This window comes from Caretta caretta, chromosome 12 (assembly GCF_965140235.1).
Source record: "Caretta caretta isolate rCarCar2 chromosome 12, rCarCar1.hap1, whole genome shotgun sequence".
NCBI classification, from domain to species: Eukaryota; Metazoa; Chordata; order Testudines; family Cheloniidae; genus Caretta; species Caretta caretta.
The window spans coordinates 37928479-37946712 of NC_134217.1; the positions used below are offsets into that span (position 1 = coordinate 37928479).

The window sequence follows — 18234 nt, forward strand, 5'->3', positions numbered from 1 at the left end:
CTGACAGATTAAAAACTGTCCTCAGATTTGGGTGAGCGGTTACCAGTTGCTAAACACACTAGCCACAAACTAATACCTATTTCCAGAAACCCTCAGACTCTGTAGTTTCTTCCAATCAAAGGGGTATGGAGAGGCAACAGCGATTCTTGTTATCTGTCTGGCATTAAAATGCTGTGGTAGTCAGACTCGTTACAGCTTTAGAAATGAAATCTCTGCCACGAAATACAGAGTCTGTGTTTCAAATGCCCAGGACAGTGATTCAGTGCAAATTTACTTTTAAAAATGTAACTAAACAAGAACAGGAGCATACAGACCTGCACTGACTTCATCACTTACGTTTGGCATAGACATCTCGACAGGACACTCCTGTGATCTCCAGTTTCCGTAAGTTCTCGCAGACACCATACTCTGCAGTGACAGACAGAAAGGAGTTAAGAGCTAATAAAATGAGTGATTGTGTGAAAAGGTTTGGGCTGTCCACAGAGCTCCAGGATACCTACAACTGCAGCAAGAATTTAGGCACCTTTAAATTCAATCCAATGTATTTTATTTAAAGTACAATCTTGCAAATTGCTGTATTTGTTAACAAATATTCTTGTTGCTGTTCTTCAGAAGCAGCAGAGGAAAGTTGGATGGCATTCCTTTCCAGACTAGATTCTCAGATTCCCTAGTACATTTTACAAGTGATGGCTACATGCAATCTATTGTGGCAACTCCTTGCTGATAAATTACGGGCACTTACACCTAGAATCGGTGGCAGAATGAAGTGGGGAAAATGACCCATCCAAACTGGGAATCTCTGTCAGTAGAGCAAACCATCATTGCTAACAGGTGTTATTCACTCCCACTAATTTGTCCTACAAGCAAGACTGTTTATTAAGACTCACGGAAAATGGCCACATTTCAGAGTACTGAAAGATCGATAGCTAAGATTATTTTAAAAGAATAAGTCTGTTTCATAGCCCCAAATTGTTAAGAGAATGTAACGTGTCTGCATGTACAATTACACTTGCAAACAAATCAGACTGAAATTGGTCCATTCTTTGCAGATGCCTTTGACTGTTTTGTTTTCAATGCATTCTATTAGTGATGCAGGGATCTTAAAAGCCTTTTCAAAATTTTAAAAGCAACTTTAAAGCAGGAAATGAGAGACTTCAGTGCAGGTTCAGAAGGCAAGCATTAAACTTTAATTCTTAAAAATATAGCAGACAAGTACCAGCAAATAATTCAATGAAAGAAATCCTGTAACACCAAGAGAAGAGGGAAAAACGTATCAAACAGCAACAAAAATAGAGCTAAGTGCCAAAAGCAAATCAGTCCTCAGCAGGGAAAATCCACACACTGAAAACCTCAAATGCACCTCTGAAAAATCAGACATCAGCTTCCTTTAGCAGAAGATTAAAGCACCTGATAGCTCCCTGCATCTGCTAGATATCTGATATCAAGTTTGTCCTTAAAGAACCCCAGGGAAGCCATCTGATCTGAAACCCACCCTCACACAAGGGACAGTGTCGATCAAGCTTCCTTGAATTTATGATTAACTATTGCTGCCTGTTACTAGTATCTATTCCTAATAACTTGCTCTGTACTCCGATTTCAATATAGGCCAAATGAGAGAAAGCAGACATCCGCCCGGCTCAACTCAATCATGCTCTTACTATATATATGCTCTATGTACATATGTTTGGCTAGGGTATGCAATGTAGCTTGACAGAACACCCACAAGACACACACGCGTTTTCTAAGGATGACTTGGGTTACTGTAGAAATGAATGTGAACAATCTCTTGCTATGAGAAGCGAGTTGAATAAAGACAGGAAGGGGACAAGAGGGAAAAACACAGATTCCCCTCCGTAAAAACTTCTACTGATGTCAGTGGGAGCTTGCCACTGACATCAGCAAGAGCAGGACGAAGCCCTAGTTGTTTAGGATGTGATATGAGGAGGAAGTACAATTAGCTAGTGAGTAAACAGCAAAGCTTCCAGGAACGCACTTCCAGCCTAGCACAAAACAAGCTATTTAGTGCTGGGCTAGAGCCAACTGAACGTATGCAGCAATTTTGCAGATCTGTGAAATCAAAGCTATATTCAAAGCTGGAAATTTGGACCCAGCCCACAAACAAGCCCACGTCCCTCCCGCCACTCTATCAGACATTATAATGCTTTTAATGCTAGCCTGTGTCTTGTTTGGTAATAATATCAGGGAGAGATGAAAAGCAATAGGCTTTTGCAGCTGATCTGTGATTCAGGAAATTACAGGCCTTCAGGAGAGGCGAGAAGCAACATTGACACAGCCTGTAGTTCGGAGAACAGTTGGTTCTTATACTAAAGAAGAACTTCACCTGCCTACAAAGCCAGCAAGGGGGCCACTAATGTCAGCTGCACACTTTCTGCAGCAAGTGATGCAGCTAGATTAAATTGGATACTGTCATCTGAAGTCACAGACTGCATTGGGAAAAAAACCACGCAGGGATGTCACAGGTCCAGCTGAGCGCCTCTTTTGGCCACTCACCAGATTGCTATGCGGGGATGCCACCACTGAATCCTGCGGGTGTTTTAAGCCCCTGGAGTCTGAACATAGTCTAGGTACTGCCACCGTTGTAAGGTCTCTAGATGCACTCTTAGGGTGCGGATCTTCTCTTTGGCACACCCCACAACAACTGTAATCATATGGCCCCCTGCCCAGCCCTGAGAACCAGTGCTGACCCCTCAGACTATCCCTACAGCTTAAACTCGCCCTTTCCATGAACCCCAGTAATAACTTAATCAGAATTCCTAAATTCTACATAGGTTCCCCAAATCATCACAAGACAATTCTGCCCAAATGACATTTTTCTGTTTTGTTCTTTATTAGGTCAGGATATTTGTGTGATAACATTCTCTCTTCCTCATCAGGTCACCTGCTCCTGATGCCCCAAAATTCTCAAATGCTCCTCATCGTAGTATCTAAGAGGTGCAAATCCAGTCTGAATTCGTGAAATCACTGATTGTCATGCACAGAAATCACGACGTAAATTGGAAAAAATCATCCAATGGTTTCTAACAAGTGGCCTTGTTAAATAGCAGGAGACAGACTACCTAAAAGCAGAACTATCACGAGGTCTGGTGTATTTTACAAGTTTCACAGTTTGGGTTTAACTGGATCTTTCCCAAAAGAGTCAGCGTCTTCTCAAACACTAGCAACTTCCTAAAAACAATTCCAGTGTGATTAATTTTCATTGCCATTTGACATTAGCCACACGAGTCCTGCAAGAATTTCATCTTGTTTGCTAGCAAGAATGTAATCTTAGCTGGTGAAATTCCTATAAGTCATAATCCTGCTCTCCTCAGTGATCTAAACTACAACCAAAAGCCCATACTGGCTTTGCTTAACTGTGGATGGATAGAACACTTAAGTTTTTTCTTCAAGGGCTGTCATGGTGATGAAAGGTATGAAATTACAGATTGTGAAGACCAAACTCCCCTACCACTCCCACATCCAAATCCCAACAATTATTAAATGCAAGAAAGCTTGCCAGTGCATGGACAACACTATTTATTCTTGATGCTAGAAAGGATAAAGGGGGGGTTAAACTAAGATAAGAGCTATGTAATGCTGCAATTCAGCTACAGAAAAAAAAATACTGTTTTGCTTTCCCTGACAATTAAATGGGAGGTTTCCAGAAAATCCTGCTTCGCTGCAAGTAAGGCTCTTTTAAAGAGAAATTCTCAATGCGCCAGTTCATCAAGGAAATTAAATATTGAAAATGTTCTAAAGCGTTAATATGGATGGAAATTCACAACCACAGTGAGTAACTGCTCATAATCCTGCTTCAAAAGGAAGGATAGAACTTGATTATGAAATTCTCATTCTACTAGCTGGGAAGGTTGTTCTCTTAGGTTAACAGGACTCGGAAGATTTACTCAACGCATGGCAAATATACCAGCACTGCCATGCCCTGTGGAATTTGAAGTATTAAACAGTGCACTGTTTATTATGGCCTGCACTTAAGCATAACATTGTCAGCCTCCTAGTTTACACGTTTGTAAGTGAAGCATACTATATCTTTTGCTTTCATATAATGCTCTCCTCCCTTCCTGGTTTCACTCTACCTGCTCTTCTATAAGAAATCATGGCACATCTTATTCTGCAATTTTCTGTTTGCACTTCTCCTCCCCCCGATTATATCCCTTTCTGCACCTTATGTTCTCTACTCTCCCTACAACTAAATTTTTCCTATAGTAAAGGATTGGAATTGCAGCAGGTATTGCCACTACCCTCCTGAAAAGTCATGAAGGGTTTGGAAGTGCTTTTCAAGCAAGTCTTTAGTAGCGCGCAAGGAAATAGGCAGTGGGGCAGGTAAGGTAATGTCTTTACACAAAAAAATATTTGTCAACCTAAAGAACCAAGGACACCAAACTTCATTCTCCACTTTTATGCCGCATTAAGGCTAATTGTTACTAGTAACTAAGTCTTTTAATTCCATGCCTACATAAGCACAACATTAGCAGCCTGAAAGACTGTATATGATAAGGTGCTGAGAAGTGGCTGTAGGTCTAGCATGGATGCACAAACCATGGCGAGGCCAGACACGTTATTCAGTACACAATCAGAGGGGGGGCAGTGGAAAACATTTTGCACTGGGAATGGGGAGACCTGGCTTCTATTCACAGCTCTAGATCACTCCCCCACTCTTCCACCCCCCATACGACTCAGCTTCCACATCTGTAGAACAGATGCCCACCTTTGTAAAGTGTTCTGAGATCTACAGCAGACTAATCTACAGGTGATAAATGTAACACAAAGCCTGCCCCATGATGACTATTTAACAATTTATATTTTCTCCCCAACCCCGTTTCAACAAAAACAAAACGTTAGAGTATTTTAATTTGTAAATTCTAGATCTGGTTACTATGATCCACCAGTGAAATTTCCTAGACAGGTGACCTGATGTGGTGTGTTATTTCAATATAAAACTAGTGACCACTTAAACTACAAGCATATACGGTCATGGGTTAATCAAGGAAAGTCAAGTCAAAAGCCAAAGTGCATCGGAAAGTGATTGCAACACTCCACTTGCCAAACAAGCAGGTCAGAGAAACAGTTTATCCCAAACAGTCACAATGATAAAAGGGCATCATCCCAAAAGTAGCTGGCTACAAACGCTGCAAAACTAGCTCATGTTTCGTTCATTCTCCAATTTCAGAGCCACAGCCAAAAGCAATTGTGTGTAGCCTGAAGGGGAGGATCCCCCCTACTCAAAATACTGCTCCAGTGACTGCAATAAAATTGAGTCTGCCTGCAATCACACTAAACCAAGGTGTCAAAAAACTCATTTGGTTGAGAGGGCTGATTTACATTTTTAATTATAGACTATGGCTACAAAGTTAGGGCTGTTTATAACCCTTGATCCACAGCAGTGATCTCATGACAAAAGCAGATATGCACAAAAATTAAGGGTAAAAAAAGACAAGTATGTAGCACTGCAGTATTCAGCATCTCTTAGCAGAGAGAATGTTAAAAGCACTCGCACAACCACCTGTCCCTTGTTTAGTTGGGCGCTTGTGCATGCACAAGTGAGAACCACACAAGCAACCAAGAAGGCAGACTTGCATAACTAATCAGGAAGTACAGATCCGTGATGTGCTCAATGGCTTCAGAGTTAATGTGTTACTGTTAGGAATAGGAGCATGTTATTGAATTGAATTCACCCTTTGCTCTATTTCTAGGCCCTTATAATTTCACCAAAATTATACTTTTCTGCCTAAACTGTCATAGGCTAGGTCTCAGCCCAAACTGATGCTTATTTTTATAGATCACACCTAACTAGGACTGTCTTCCCTTTTTGATGTTTGAAAGTCATGCAACCTAATACTCACTACTACATGGAGACAACATGCGAAGACGCAGAGTTCCAGATACACATATATGGACACGAGTCCAACATGGCTACAACACTGCATGGAACTCCACACAATTCCAAGCAGCTGATTTATTCCTATGATCAGGAATTCAATTAAACCCAGAGCATGTGTTTATTTGAATGTATATTCTCATATACAAGGAGAGCATTACTTGAATATATGCAATGGTACTACTAAGAAGAGACCAGGAGATGGTGAAGTAATGACCCTAACACAAAGTTATCAATGAGATTTTATACTTGTGCAGTCTGAAAATTCAAGATTACGGTTCCCACACCATTGGTAATAGCCACATTACATCTACAAAGATGAAATAATTGACATTATATACAGCAACACAAAATGATAGATACAGCACATGAACAGGGCCAAATTACAGTTTCTGGGGAAACCATAACTGGATTTCCTGAAAGAAGAGTTTAAAGTCTAATTCCTAAGGTCGCTGTTACAGTGCTGTGAGAACTTCATGAACTCCTCAGGAGGAGACTGACTCTTATCTGTCTGAAGCACCGTGCATGCTTTTGGTATAGGAAGTGCTCCAGTGGATTGGACTAGGGGGTCAATCTAATTCACCACCTTATCTCTGATAACAGATGCTTAAGAGAATACAAGGAACTGTAATGGACAGTTATGTAATACTAATGTGTTGGTAGAAGTAGTTTCTTTCTACACCTTGCCAGTTACTGTTTGGTTTATGCCCTGAAGGGAGGGGTTGTTATACACAAAAGTTTTCAATCCTGTCTAATGCAACTGTGAATGCTCTTATCATACATAGTAGTCTCATTTTCCTTTGAATGATAAGTTCTTGGTCTCAATGATACATACTGAAAGTGAGATTCCCAGATCATTTATGAGTTGTGTAAATAAATATACTTCCTTGTATCAATTTTAAATCTGGTTTCTTTTAATATTATCGAGTGTCTCTTTGTATTTTAAGAAAGAGTAAATGGCATTGTATAAAACGAATACCAGTTATACTCATATGTGAGAACTTTGCCAAGGCCACAACCCACAAAAACCAAACCCTTATGACCTAGAAGAAATCTGTGTGTGAAATTTACCAATACAGGTATAGATTCTTCTTGCCCACTCTTATAACGACAACTAAAAAGTGGATAGTACGTTTTTCCCCCCCCCTCTCCCCACAAAATATTATATCCCTGGAACATGTTAGGCTGAAAAAACAGCTTATAACTTCTTGGGAAAAGTCTTCACTGCTTTGTGTGATCCATGGGTTTTCATCAGTTCTGACAAGCACCCTCAGCTGCCCTCAAGTGCAGATAAGGAACCATCTATCCCCTGCAGCCATGGATGCGATCCTTAATGCATCTGAGCACTACCTTTCTGTTTGATGACACAGAGTGCAGCTGCCTAGCGTGCTCAGACACTCCAACTAGATGCACTCGCTGGCATATCCAAAATGTTAATATATACCTACAGGTTTCAGAGTGACAGCCGTGTTAGTCTGTATCCGATGAAGTGAGCTGTAGCTCACGAAAGCTTATGCTCAAATAAATTGGCTAGTCTCTAAGGTGCCACAAGTACTCCTTTTCTTTTTGCGAATATATATCTATGACATCATAGCTGGCTGCAAATGCACCACATAGCAAGAGATGTGATGGGTACCATGCTGGGAGAAGCAGAAGCAAGTTAGGCAATTTGGAGGGTGTCAGGGCAACTGGGTTAGCAGACGGGGGGACAGGCAGTGGGGTGCCTGCAAAGCAAAGGGCAAGGAGTAAAAAGCATGCATTACATTTTGGTAGGACGGGACTGGGGCTCTGAAGATGGACATGTCACTAAATATGCAGCAGGGTATCTCTACAGGGGATGTGGTAGGGAGATGCCCTAGGAAGATGGGAGGGTTGGCACCCAGACTGACCCACTCACCAGCACCAACCAGAAAGCTAGTACCATTCTCCTTGCTACAGGGCTGGCACCCACCCAACTACACACACAGGGGTCCCTAACCCAGGCCAGGCAACTAGTGTCAGCACCCCACCTCCCCCTACACACTATATCCCAGGGTGCCCCTACTTTACCCGCAGGCCCCTACCTTCCTCAGCTGTCTACCCCCAGAGACCACCTTCCCCCCATGCTTCCCTGTCCCGGTGGGCCTTTCCAGAGCCTCACACCTGCAGAGTCAGCCCCATGGGGACCCCTCGCCCCCGGCACCCCCTCCCCGGGTCTGGCCCATCCAGCGCCCCCATGGGAACCCCTCGCCCCCTCCCCGCGTCTGGCCCATGTACCACCCGGCGGCCCCAGGCGGTACCTTCCCGGCAGCGCCGCCGCCAGATCGTGTCGGTGCGGAGGATGCGGCGGAAGGCGCTGCAGACCCGGGCCAGGCTGGGCAGGTCGGTGCCGGGCAGGGAGCCGAAGATCTGCACCAGGAGCTCGGGGGGCAGCTCCAGCAGGGAGAGCGGGGCCCGGGCGGCCGGGTCCGGAGCCTGCCCTTGTCCCAGCCGGGCTCCCTCGATCCGCTCCTCCTCGGCGTCCGTGTCGGGCTCGCTGTCGGCCGGGCCCTCCCGCCGCTGCTCCCGCTGCGCCCCGCGCCGCCGGCAGCCCCGCGCCGGCCCCACCCCACACAGCCGCGCGCACACCGCCATGACCGGCCGGCGACTGGCGGAGGGCGGCCGCCGGCCGCGGCCCGCACGCGCAGGGCCCGCCCGCCAGCGGGCTCAGCCAATCACCACCCGCGCTGGGGAGCTGACCTCGGCGCGCCACAGACGGCGACACGCCCCTTACAGACGTAACCACGCCCGCTGTCACTTTTGCCGCGCCTACTAACTGTCTCCAACCCGGCCGTCACATTCACCACGCCCCCTCGCCACGTGACACGCCCACAACCAGCGACCACGCCCAGCGAGCGACAGGCCGCGCCCCCTTGTTCAAACTAAGTCCCCGTTGCCCCGCTGGGGTCTGCGAGACCCGGCCCCGGCCTCTCCCCCCGGGGGCTGCGAGACCCGCCCCAGGGCTAACGCAGACCCGGCCCCGGCTCCTCTCCCCCCGGGGGCTACGAGAGCCGCCCCAGGGCTAACGCAGACCCGGCCCCGGCTCCTCTCCCCCCGGGGGCTGCGAGACCCGGCCCCGGCCTCTCCCCCCGGGGGCTGCGAGACCCGCCCCAGGGCTAACGCAGACCCGGCCCCGGCCCCTCTCCCCCCGGGGGCTGCGAGACCCGGCCCCGGGCTAACGCAGACCCGGCCCCGGCCCCTCTCCCCCCGGGGGCTGCGAGACCCGGCCCCGGGCTAACGCAGACCCGGCCCCGGCCCCTCTCCCCCCGGGCTCTGCGAGACCCGGCCCCGGCCCCTCTCCCCCCGGGGGCTGCGAGACCCGGCCCCGGCCCCTCTCCCCCCGGGGGCTGCGAGACCCGGCCTCGGCCTCTCCCCCCGGGGGCTGCGAGACCCGGCCCAGGGCTAACGCAGACCCGGCCCCGGCCTCTCCCCCCGGGGGCTGCGAGACCCGGCCCCGGCCCCTCTCCCCCCGGGGGCTGCGAGACCCGCCCCAGGGCTAACGCAGACCCGGCCCCGGCTCCTCTCCCCCCTGGGGCTGCGAGACCCGCCCCAGGGCTAACGCAGACCCGGCCCCGGCCCCTCTCCCCCCGGGGGCTGCGAGACCCGGCCTCGGCCTCTCCCCCCGGGGGCTGCGAGACCCGCCCCAGGGCTAACGCAGACCCGGCCCCGGCTCCTCTCCCCCCGGGGGCTGCGAGACCCGGCCCCGGCTCCTCTCCCCCCGGGGGCTGCGAGACCCGGCCCCGGCCTCTCCCCCCGGGGGCTGCGAGACCCGCCCCAGGGCTAACGCAGACCCGGCCCCGGCCCCTCTCCCCCCGGGGGCTGCGAGACCCGGCCCCGGGCTAACGCAGACCCGGCCCCGGCCCCTCTCCCCCCGGGGGCTGCGAGACCCGGCCTCGGCCTCTCCCCCCGGGGGCTGCGAGACCCGGCCCCGGGCTAACGCAGACCCGGCCCCGGCCCCTCTCCCCCCGGGCTCTGCGAGACCCGCCCCAGGGCTAACGCAGACCCGGCCCCGGCTCCTCTCCCCCCGGGGGCTGCGAGACCCGCCCCAGGGCTAACGCAGACCCGGCCCCGGCCCCTCTCCCCCCGGGCTCTGCGAGACCCGGCCCCGGCCCCTCTCCCCCCGGGGGCTGCGAGACCCGGCCTCGGCCTCTCCCCCCGGGGGCTGCGAGACCCGGCCCAGGGCTAACGCAGACCCGGCCCCGGCCCCTCTCCCCCCGGGGGCTGCGAGACCCGGCCCCGGCCCCTCTCCCCCCGGGGGCTGCGAGACCCGCCCCAGGGCTAACGCAGACCCGGCCCCGGCCTCTCCCCCCGGGGGCTGCGAGACCCGCCCCAGGGCTAATGCAGACCCGGCCCCGGCCCCTCTCCCCCCGGGGGCTGCGAGACCCGCCCCAGGGCTAACGCAGACCCGGCCCCGGCCTCTCCCCCCGGGGGCTGCGAGACCCGCCCCAGGGCTAACGCAGACCCGGCCCCGGCCTCTCCCCCCGGGCTCTGCGAGACCCGCCCCAGGGCTAACGCAGACCCGGCCCCGGCCCCTCTCCCCCCGGGCTCTGCGAGACCCGGCCCCGGCCTCTCCCCCCGGGGGCTGCGAGACCCGCCCCAGGGCTAACGCAGACCCGGCCCCGGCCCCTCTCCCCCCGGGGGCTGCGAGACCCGGACCCGGCCTCTCCCCCCGGGGGCTGCGAGACCCGCCCCAGGGCTAACGCAGACCCGGCCCCGGCTCCTCTCCCCCCGGGGGCTGCGAGACCCGGCCCCGGCCCCTCTCCCCCCGGGGGCTGCGAGACCCGGCCCCGGCCCCTCTCCCCCCGGGGGCTGCGAGACCCGCCCCAGGGCTAACGCAGACCCGGCCCCGGCCTCTCCCCCCGGGGGTCTGCGAGAGCCGCCCCAGCTGTTATGGACCTGGACCCTCTCACGTCGTGGGGGTGTAACTCGGGTCACAGGGAAGCCCACCGGATTCCGTTTGAAAGTTTCCTTGCCACATTTGATCATAAATATAAGCCCAGGCGCTGAGTAATAAGCCCTGCAGCAGCGAGGAAGGACATGCGTGGCCCTGAGCAAGGACAGCCTTGGGGGGCCTGTGCCCGTGGAGCTTCCACCTGCCTCTAGGGCCGGGAGCCTAACACCCCTGCTGACTTCTGCAAGCTCTGCTCTGCCCCTCTGTAGCAGGGTGCAGAACTCAGGGGAACTTCCGTATCACCCCACGGTGCCAGCCCCCAGCCGCAGCCGGGGCCCGCGACTGCTCTGCGCCCTGGCTGGTTGCATCGCCCCACTTTAGCAGCTCACCCTGCAAGCCAGCAGCTAGCTCTGTCCACCCGCGTTGCGGGGTGGGAGCTGTCTGCCTCCCCCCCTGACTGTTGAGTCCTGGTTTACACTATAAACTTCTGTCGGTGTAATTAGGGTGCTCTGGGGTGCGGAAAACCCGGATCCCTGTGCACTGGATTTCACCAGCGCCTCCTGGTTCCCGTGTCCGTATCCTGCCGCCCCCCCTTGCAACAATCTCTGCAGGGCCTGTTGGCTGCTTGGAAAGCAGGGAGTTAGGGCCGCTGCATTGCTGGTCTCATGTCCTTCCTCCCGACAGTGCAAAAGCTCTTGATCGCACTCGCTGCATAACAAATGTAACAGCCAGGAAAGGAGGGGAAAAAACTCAGGCTGCCCCGTGTGAGGATCGAACTCACGACCTTCAGATTATGAGACTGACGCGCTACCTACTGCGCTAACGAGGCTCCTTGAGAAAATAGCTTTCAAAGAGTCCTTTTAGTCTTTTCCTCCCTAATGGTGGTTTGGGTTGGAATATTAATATCTTTTGTTTACTTAGTATGAGATCTCCAGCGACCATAAAGAACAGCACTGAAACGCTGAGAGGGGGTTCTGCTTTTGCAAATGACTTCTCCCCTTGCTGTGGCTTTCTGCGAAGAATCCTTTTTCTTTCGTAATCCAGGCATTTAAACATTTTTGCTACTTAAAGGAGGGCTGTGGGGGCTCAGGAATATCTGGGCAGCTGCACTCTGCAGAGAAGCAGCACAGTGCTTCAGGATACCTATTAATATTATTTGCAAGGGAACAAGATGGTTTCCCTCTAAACATTAAAAATTAAAACGAATCTTATGTTTGCTTCACCTCATGAAGTGTCAGTATTAGATTTTGAGCTCTCTGAAGTAGGAACAAACTTTGCAGTAGTTGTTGGTCTAATGCTTAGTACAATAGGGGCTATAGAGGGAAATCCTAGCCCCATTGACGTTAATGGGACTTTTGCCATTGACTTCAATGGAGCCAAGATTTCTCCCCTAATTGGGGTCTTTCAGAGTTGACAATAAATAAAAAAAAATAATAACCTACACTTAATATACTGGATCATTATATCCTCACCCTATAAATTAATGGCTGGAGGTGCCCCGGATGGAGAAATAACAGTTACTTCCATAATGCTGCCATCTCCCCCATGCTCATTTACAAACAAAACACTAGCTCAAGAACTCAACCAAAATGCAACTGGTCTGTGAGCAGGCAGGCATGAGTGGGATTGCTGGACATTTTGCTAGCAGGAGGCGGATGCTCTGTTGATGGGAGCTATTGTGGAGGATGCAACTCAAATAGGCCTGGAACATGCATTTCGTTTTTGGTTGCATGCTCCTGCGTTAGATGCTGAAGGGGCAGCTGAGCTTGTCTGTGACATAAGGCCAACATTTTCAAAAGTAGCCATTGATTTTGGGTGCCCATCTTGAAAGTTTTGGGCTTGATTTTCAGATAAGCTTGGCCCCCACAGCTCTGATTTCAGTGCATGGCAGCTGTGGGTGCTGTGAACTTCTGAAAGTCAGGCCCAAGGGGATGTTACATTGAACACCCAGAGCCTGAATCGCCCCAAACCAGTATCCACTTTCGGAAATGTGGCTGCACAGGAGGCATAAGAGGGATGGAGGAACCAAACATCTGCTTTCTATATGGATCAAATCACATGGCCCTCTTGGTTCATCATGCTACCCTCCGGTCCCCACACCGAGGCACACAAGAGTTCTGGTGCTGCTGGTCTAGAGGAGTTTGTAGCCACTATGTAGCCAGTAAGGGTCACTGGGTGCAGGGGGAAAAGCAGCAAAGGGACACATGGCATGGACTCAGTTGGGGACTAAAACAAAGGATATCTTTGGGACATTACTCCATGCTGAAACTTTGCAGTACAAGATTGATACGTCCTTGCTTCTTTGGTTTTTCTGGGTTTGCCACTATTTTCTTCTCTCTCTCTCTCCTCTGACCCTGCTCCCTACTATATCCCTACCCTGTCACCCCTGACCCCCACAGGCTCCCTGCCTCCGATATAATGTTATCCTAAACAATCCCTTGGCTACAAGGAGTTATCCATCACTCAATGATCAGAGCTGCTGCTTTCTCCCAAGTCTCTTGACAACTAGGCTTTTCATCAATGAAAGCACCTTCCTTCAGTTTCACCCCCTGAAACTGTTCAAGCCAGCAGAGGGCAGGCTGGTCCATGGTGATACCAGGTGGCTTCTTATGAGCTGAGGCAGAAGAAGGCAAGGGAGAGAGAGGCAATGACTCACTAACAGAAAGAGGTGGTGGCTGTCTCCACTCTGCATTTGTTTCACCTGACAGGTAGCCTGGCTTAGTGATATGCGCATGGAACTGGGAGCCAGGAATACATGAGTAAAAAGAAAAGGAGTACTTGTGGCACCTTAGAGACTAACCAATTTATTTGAGCATAAGCTTTCGTGAGCTACAGCTCACTTCATCGGATGCATACTGTGGAAAGTGTAGAAGATCTTTTTATGTACACACAAAGCATAAAAAAATACCTCCTCCCACCCCACTCTCCTGCTGGTAATAGCTTATCTAAAGTGATCACTCTCCTTACAATGTGTATGATAATCAAGGTGGGCCATTTCCAGCACAAATCCAGGGTTTAACAAGAACGTCGGGGGGGGGGAGGAAAAAACAAGGGGAAATAGGTTACCTTGCATAATGACTTAGCCACTCCCAGTCTTTATTCAAGCCTAAGTTAATTGTATCCAATTTGCAAATGAATTCCAATTCAACAGTTTCTCGCTGGAGTCTGGATTTGAAGTTTTTTTGTTGTAATATAGCAACTTTCATGTCTGTAATCGCGTGACCAGAGAGATTGAAGTGTTCTCTGACTGGTTTATGAATGTTATAATTCTTGACATCTGATTTGTGTCCATTTATTCTTTTACGTAGGGACTGTCCAGTTTGACCAATGTACATGGCAGAGGGGCATTGCTGGCACATGATGGCATATATCACATTGGTGGATGTGCAGTGCTCATCCCACTCTGGGCCGTATGCAAAACGCAGTGAAGTCAATGGCAGGCAGTGGGCTTTAGACAAGGCCCTATGGGATCTTGGACCAGACATTTGGCCTCCCTATCTGTTTAAAATATAAGGATTTTAAATCCTCCCCCATTGGGATGGGGGATCAAAGACTGCAGCTAAAGATACAAGGGGTAAGGATAAATATGCTGTATTATTCACTTACATCACTCACGTGCTCTCTGGTACTACCAAGTACTTGAACATCCTTAATGCCTGGCACAAAAGTTACTTGCCGTGTTCTGGAGTAATAGCCCCTAAGGCTTCAGTTTCAGTATTACAGTCTGCAGTGCTTGGAGCTGTGTTACTGTAGTACCTTTGAATAAGGGATGTACTGAAAGGTGAAGCATGTCAGTTTCATTTCTCTCTAGCAATAAAAGGGCCTGATATAGCTCCCACTGAAGTCAGTTAAAATCTTTCCATAGACTTTAAAGGGCTTTGAATCAGGCTCTAAATTGATGGCCCCATTTTCTGGAATCCTGCAGGGGTCTACACCTTCCCTGGCTCTGGGACAGGATGTGCTGCTGCCTGATGGCGCAACTGGCCAATTATAATTGGAATAACTATGCCAGAGGATTGTTTATTTGCCAGTTGGCAAGAGAAAGAGGAGGGCTGTAAGTCAGGTAAAGACAGACAAACAAGTCCTCTTTGAAACCCCTCCTCTCCACAATGATTGTAACAGGTCAGCTCATGATGTAAACCTGCACTGCACTTTCTGCCTTGTATTATGTGGCCTTGGGGAAAGGATTCTTTGGAGAACAGCCATTTATGGCTCATCACTCCAGACTAGGAATACATCCTCAAGGACTGTACAGTTTTGTTTATTGCATCTTGATTCCAGATGTTCCTCATTCTCTGGGAGATAGCTTTTTTCCTCCTGATTTTAGCAATCACCAGATTTTGCTATTCTAACGGGGCTCTGATCTCATCAGACCTTCCAGGATAAGCTGGTCAATGTGCAGATGCGGGATCTCCAAGGAAAACCCAGAGTTCTGCAGAGATTGCATTTGATGACTCAGTGGCTATTTTCTCTTTGTGTCAATGCTGAGCCAAATGCCATTGCATGGTGCAATGGGTTGCTGAACTTATGGAGGCGCTGTTTGTCCAATGAGCTGTAAGACTGATTGATCACCTGTGGTCCTAATCATGTGCAGTCATTAAAGACTGTGGCAATCTCACAAGCAAAGGGTTGTTATTTCTGGTGTCTTGGCCAGATTCCAGTCTGAGTAATTACATTCTGCCTGTCTAAGTCCTCTAGCAGGTTCAGTTCTGAGAAGCATTATGTAGTGTTTAGATCACGGGGCTGGGAGTCAGGTGCTCTAGGTTCTATTATTGGCTATACTACAGAGTAACAGTTGTGTACTTGTCGCCAAGTCATGAACCTGTCAATGCCTCAGCTTCTCAATCTGTAAAATGAGAATGATATTTACCCACCACACAGGCAGTTGTGAGACTTAATTATTATTTGTAAAGAGCTGGGAGATGCTTGAATTCAAGGTGTGCTAAACAGAGTGGAAAATATTATTATGCAAGACATTATTCCACAAACCCACACATACAGAGTATACAGTTTATCATGCTTGCAAAGGGAGTGTGGTTCCTTTGGGATGACCAAAGCTATATAAATGTAAATTATTCGTTCCCAGATGCCAACGATCAGCTGACTCACAGTACTGTCACAGAAAACAACTTCATCTTCAAAAGTGATTTTTGAGGCCAAGAAATGTTTGCTCAAGCACCAGCATCATTAACTGATGTCAATATACGTGGTACTGGGGAGCAGTGCTTTTTGTGCTAAACTCTCTGCAGAGCCAGCTTGGGGAGCACAAAGCATTGCTGTTTTGCACTCCTCAGAAGGATTGCTATTGCTTTTTGTTATTCTTAATTCCTTGCTGAACAAGTGCAAAAGTTATGGGGCAGAGGATTTCCAAGAAGAAATTTAAACTCCTGAGGATTTTCCTCACAGGATTATAACAATTTTAAGGCAAATGTAAGGGCTACAGTTCTCAATAGAACTGTTCTAAATGATCACAAACACTAGCTGTCTCAATCCTGGTACCAGAAAATCTGTATAAGTTGGGAATGGCTGTACCTTTGTATTCAATATATTCAAGACGGTCAGTGAGCTTTGACTAATGTAAAAGGTCAGGTTTACATCAATAAAAACACTAGATAATTCACAAACATTCAGAGAATCTCTCACCAGCTGCATCTGTTAGCTGAACTTTCTCTTTCTTTTGGGGAGGGGGGGGTGGGGAAAGGGAAGCGAAGGGGAGGAAGAAACAAATTGCCACATTTTTTCTGTGCGAGGACATTGGTTAGACAGTAAACCGCACTGTAGTGACCAGCAATAGAGTGCAATAGTTTCCTTCCCTTCATTTTACGGACTTTCACCTGTAAAGTTGTTTAATGTTTTTCCCCTCAATGTGTGTGGATTTAATGTTGGTGTCAGGTGCTGACCTGACAACTCTGGAGACTAACACCCTCTATTTAGCAATAGTAGAAGTGCAGTCCTTAGAGCAAAGGAATAAACTTCTCCCATACAGTATAAAACCCCTTTAAACACCAGGGAAGTTTGGAATGGGTTTGTACTTCTGACTGTGAAATATATTTCAGTGTGCTGTCACTTAACTCGTATGGACATGTGATGGAGTCCTGGGAGGTGAGCTTTCCTCAGGCGACTGCCATGAAAGATCTACTTGATTTAAAGGAGGGAGTTAGCTACTGCTTCCCAGCTTGGGTTTTGTGAAAGTAGACTATACACAAAGATTTTTTGTTTTAAGGTAGTAACTGTAGTTCAAATGTCAAGAATATTGATTCAAAAGGTGCCCCTCCAAGTCTGCAGCGGTGATGGGCTAGTCCTAAGAACATAAAAACACCATACTATGTTAGACTAGTGGGCCATCTAGCCCAGTATCCTATCTTCTGGCAGCAGCCAGTGCCAGATGCTTCAGAGGTAATAAACAGAACAGGGTAATTTCCAGTGATCCATCCGCTGTCATCCAGTCCCAGCTTCTGGCAATTTGAGGTTTAGGGACACCAAGAGCATAGGGTTGCATCTCAGATCATCTTGGCTAATAGCCATTGATGGATCTATCCTCCATGAACTTGTCTAATTGATTTTTAGCCCAGTTATACATTTAGCCCTCACAACATCCCCTGGCAATGAGTTCCACAGGTTGACTGTGTGTTGTGTGAAGTACTTTTTGTTATATTTGTCCTAGTCAAAGATTTAGCAAACCATTCTGGAGGACAGTAGCCAAGGGTTTAACAAGAAGAGGCTTGTGATAAGGCGATTCCTCTGGGACAGGTGAGTCTGGGGGAAAGATTACTCCTGGACAATACTGGGAGGAGGGTGGCCCAGTCAAATGCTTGAGGAATGGCTTATTCTACAGCAGAGAAAGCTGGTTTACAAGGGTAAGGGGAGACAGAAGGCACAAGGGCAGATTATGTGTTGGCCCAGACAGTTCTGCTGGGATGGAAAAGCAGACAGCTTCTTCCTGAAACAGCTAGGTTTTCTCCAGAGAGGGCATGTTGGAGAGAGAGCAGTGGGGCAGGACACTGAACGAGTTTCCTGGAGGAGAGTGTGCTATCACTCTAAAGAACTGGCTATACGACTGTTTACAGAGTGCTAGTGTGAGCCCCATTAGCCTAAGTCTATAGACCCAGGCTGGGAGGCTCACCCCAAAGTGTAGTGTAGATGTTCCCTCAGAAGCCAGTTTATCATTACTGATGTGTGATAATCACTTTCTAAGGGAGAATGATTGTGGACTCTGACCTATGGCTGGTTGGATAAAGGCGGAGGTAGGTGGCTATTCTCTGCCATTCTAGTGTCTTTAATTTAAATGTATTATTGCTCTAAAAAGAGGGCAGGTAAGGAATTTCACAGGATCAGCTTTTTCCCAGCAGCAGGTCCCAACAGGGAAAATATTCCCTTGTCTAATGGGATCTGCTATTGTATAGCAGACAGGTAAAGGTGTTTTTTGCTGTGT

At 49.1% G+C, this 18234-nt stretch overlaps 1 protein-coding gene and 1 non-coding gene across 3 annotated transcripts in view; both read right to left on the reverse strand.

Moving 5' to 3' along the window:
• Nucleotides 1-8507, reverse strand: part of FBXO31 (F-box protein 31) — a 39855-nt gene extending 31348 nt beyond the window's left edge. For both annotated transcript variants that reach the window (XM_048870691.2, XM_048870690.2), the window contains exons 1-2: nt 8173-8507; nt 337-408 (exon numbers count right to left, since the gene is read on the reverse strand). In XM_048870691.2, the coding sequence (XP_048726648.1) occupies nt 337-408; nt 8173-8506 (406 nt within the window). In that variant the 5' untranslated portion in view covers nt 8507. The remainder of the gene's footprint in view (nt 1-336; nt 409-8172) is intronic.
• A 3051-nt stretch (nt 8508-11558) lies between these two features.
• Nucleotides 11559-11631, reverse strand: TRNAM-CAU (transfer RNA methionine (anticodon CAU)). Its single transcript has one exon. It is a non-coding gene; the product is annotated as a tRNA-Met (tRNA).
• Between the last annotated feature and the right edge of the window lie 6603 nt (nt 11632-18234).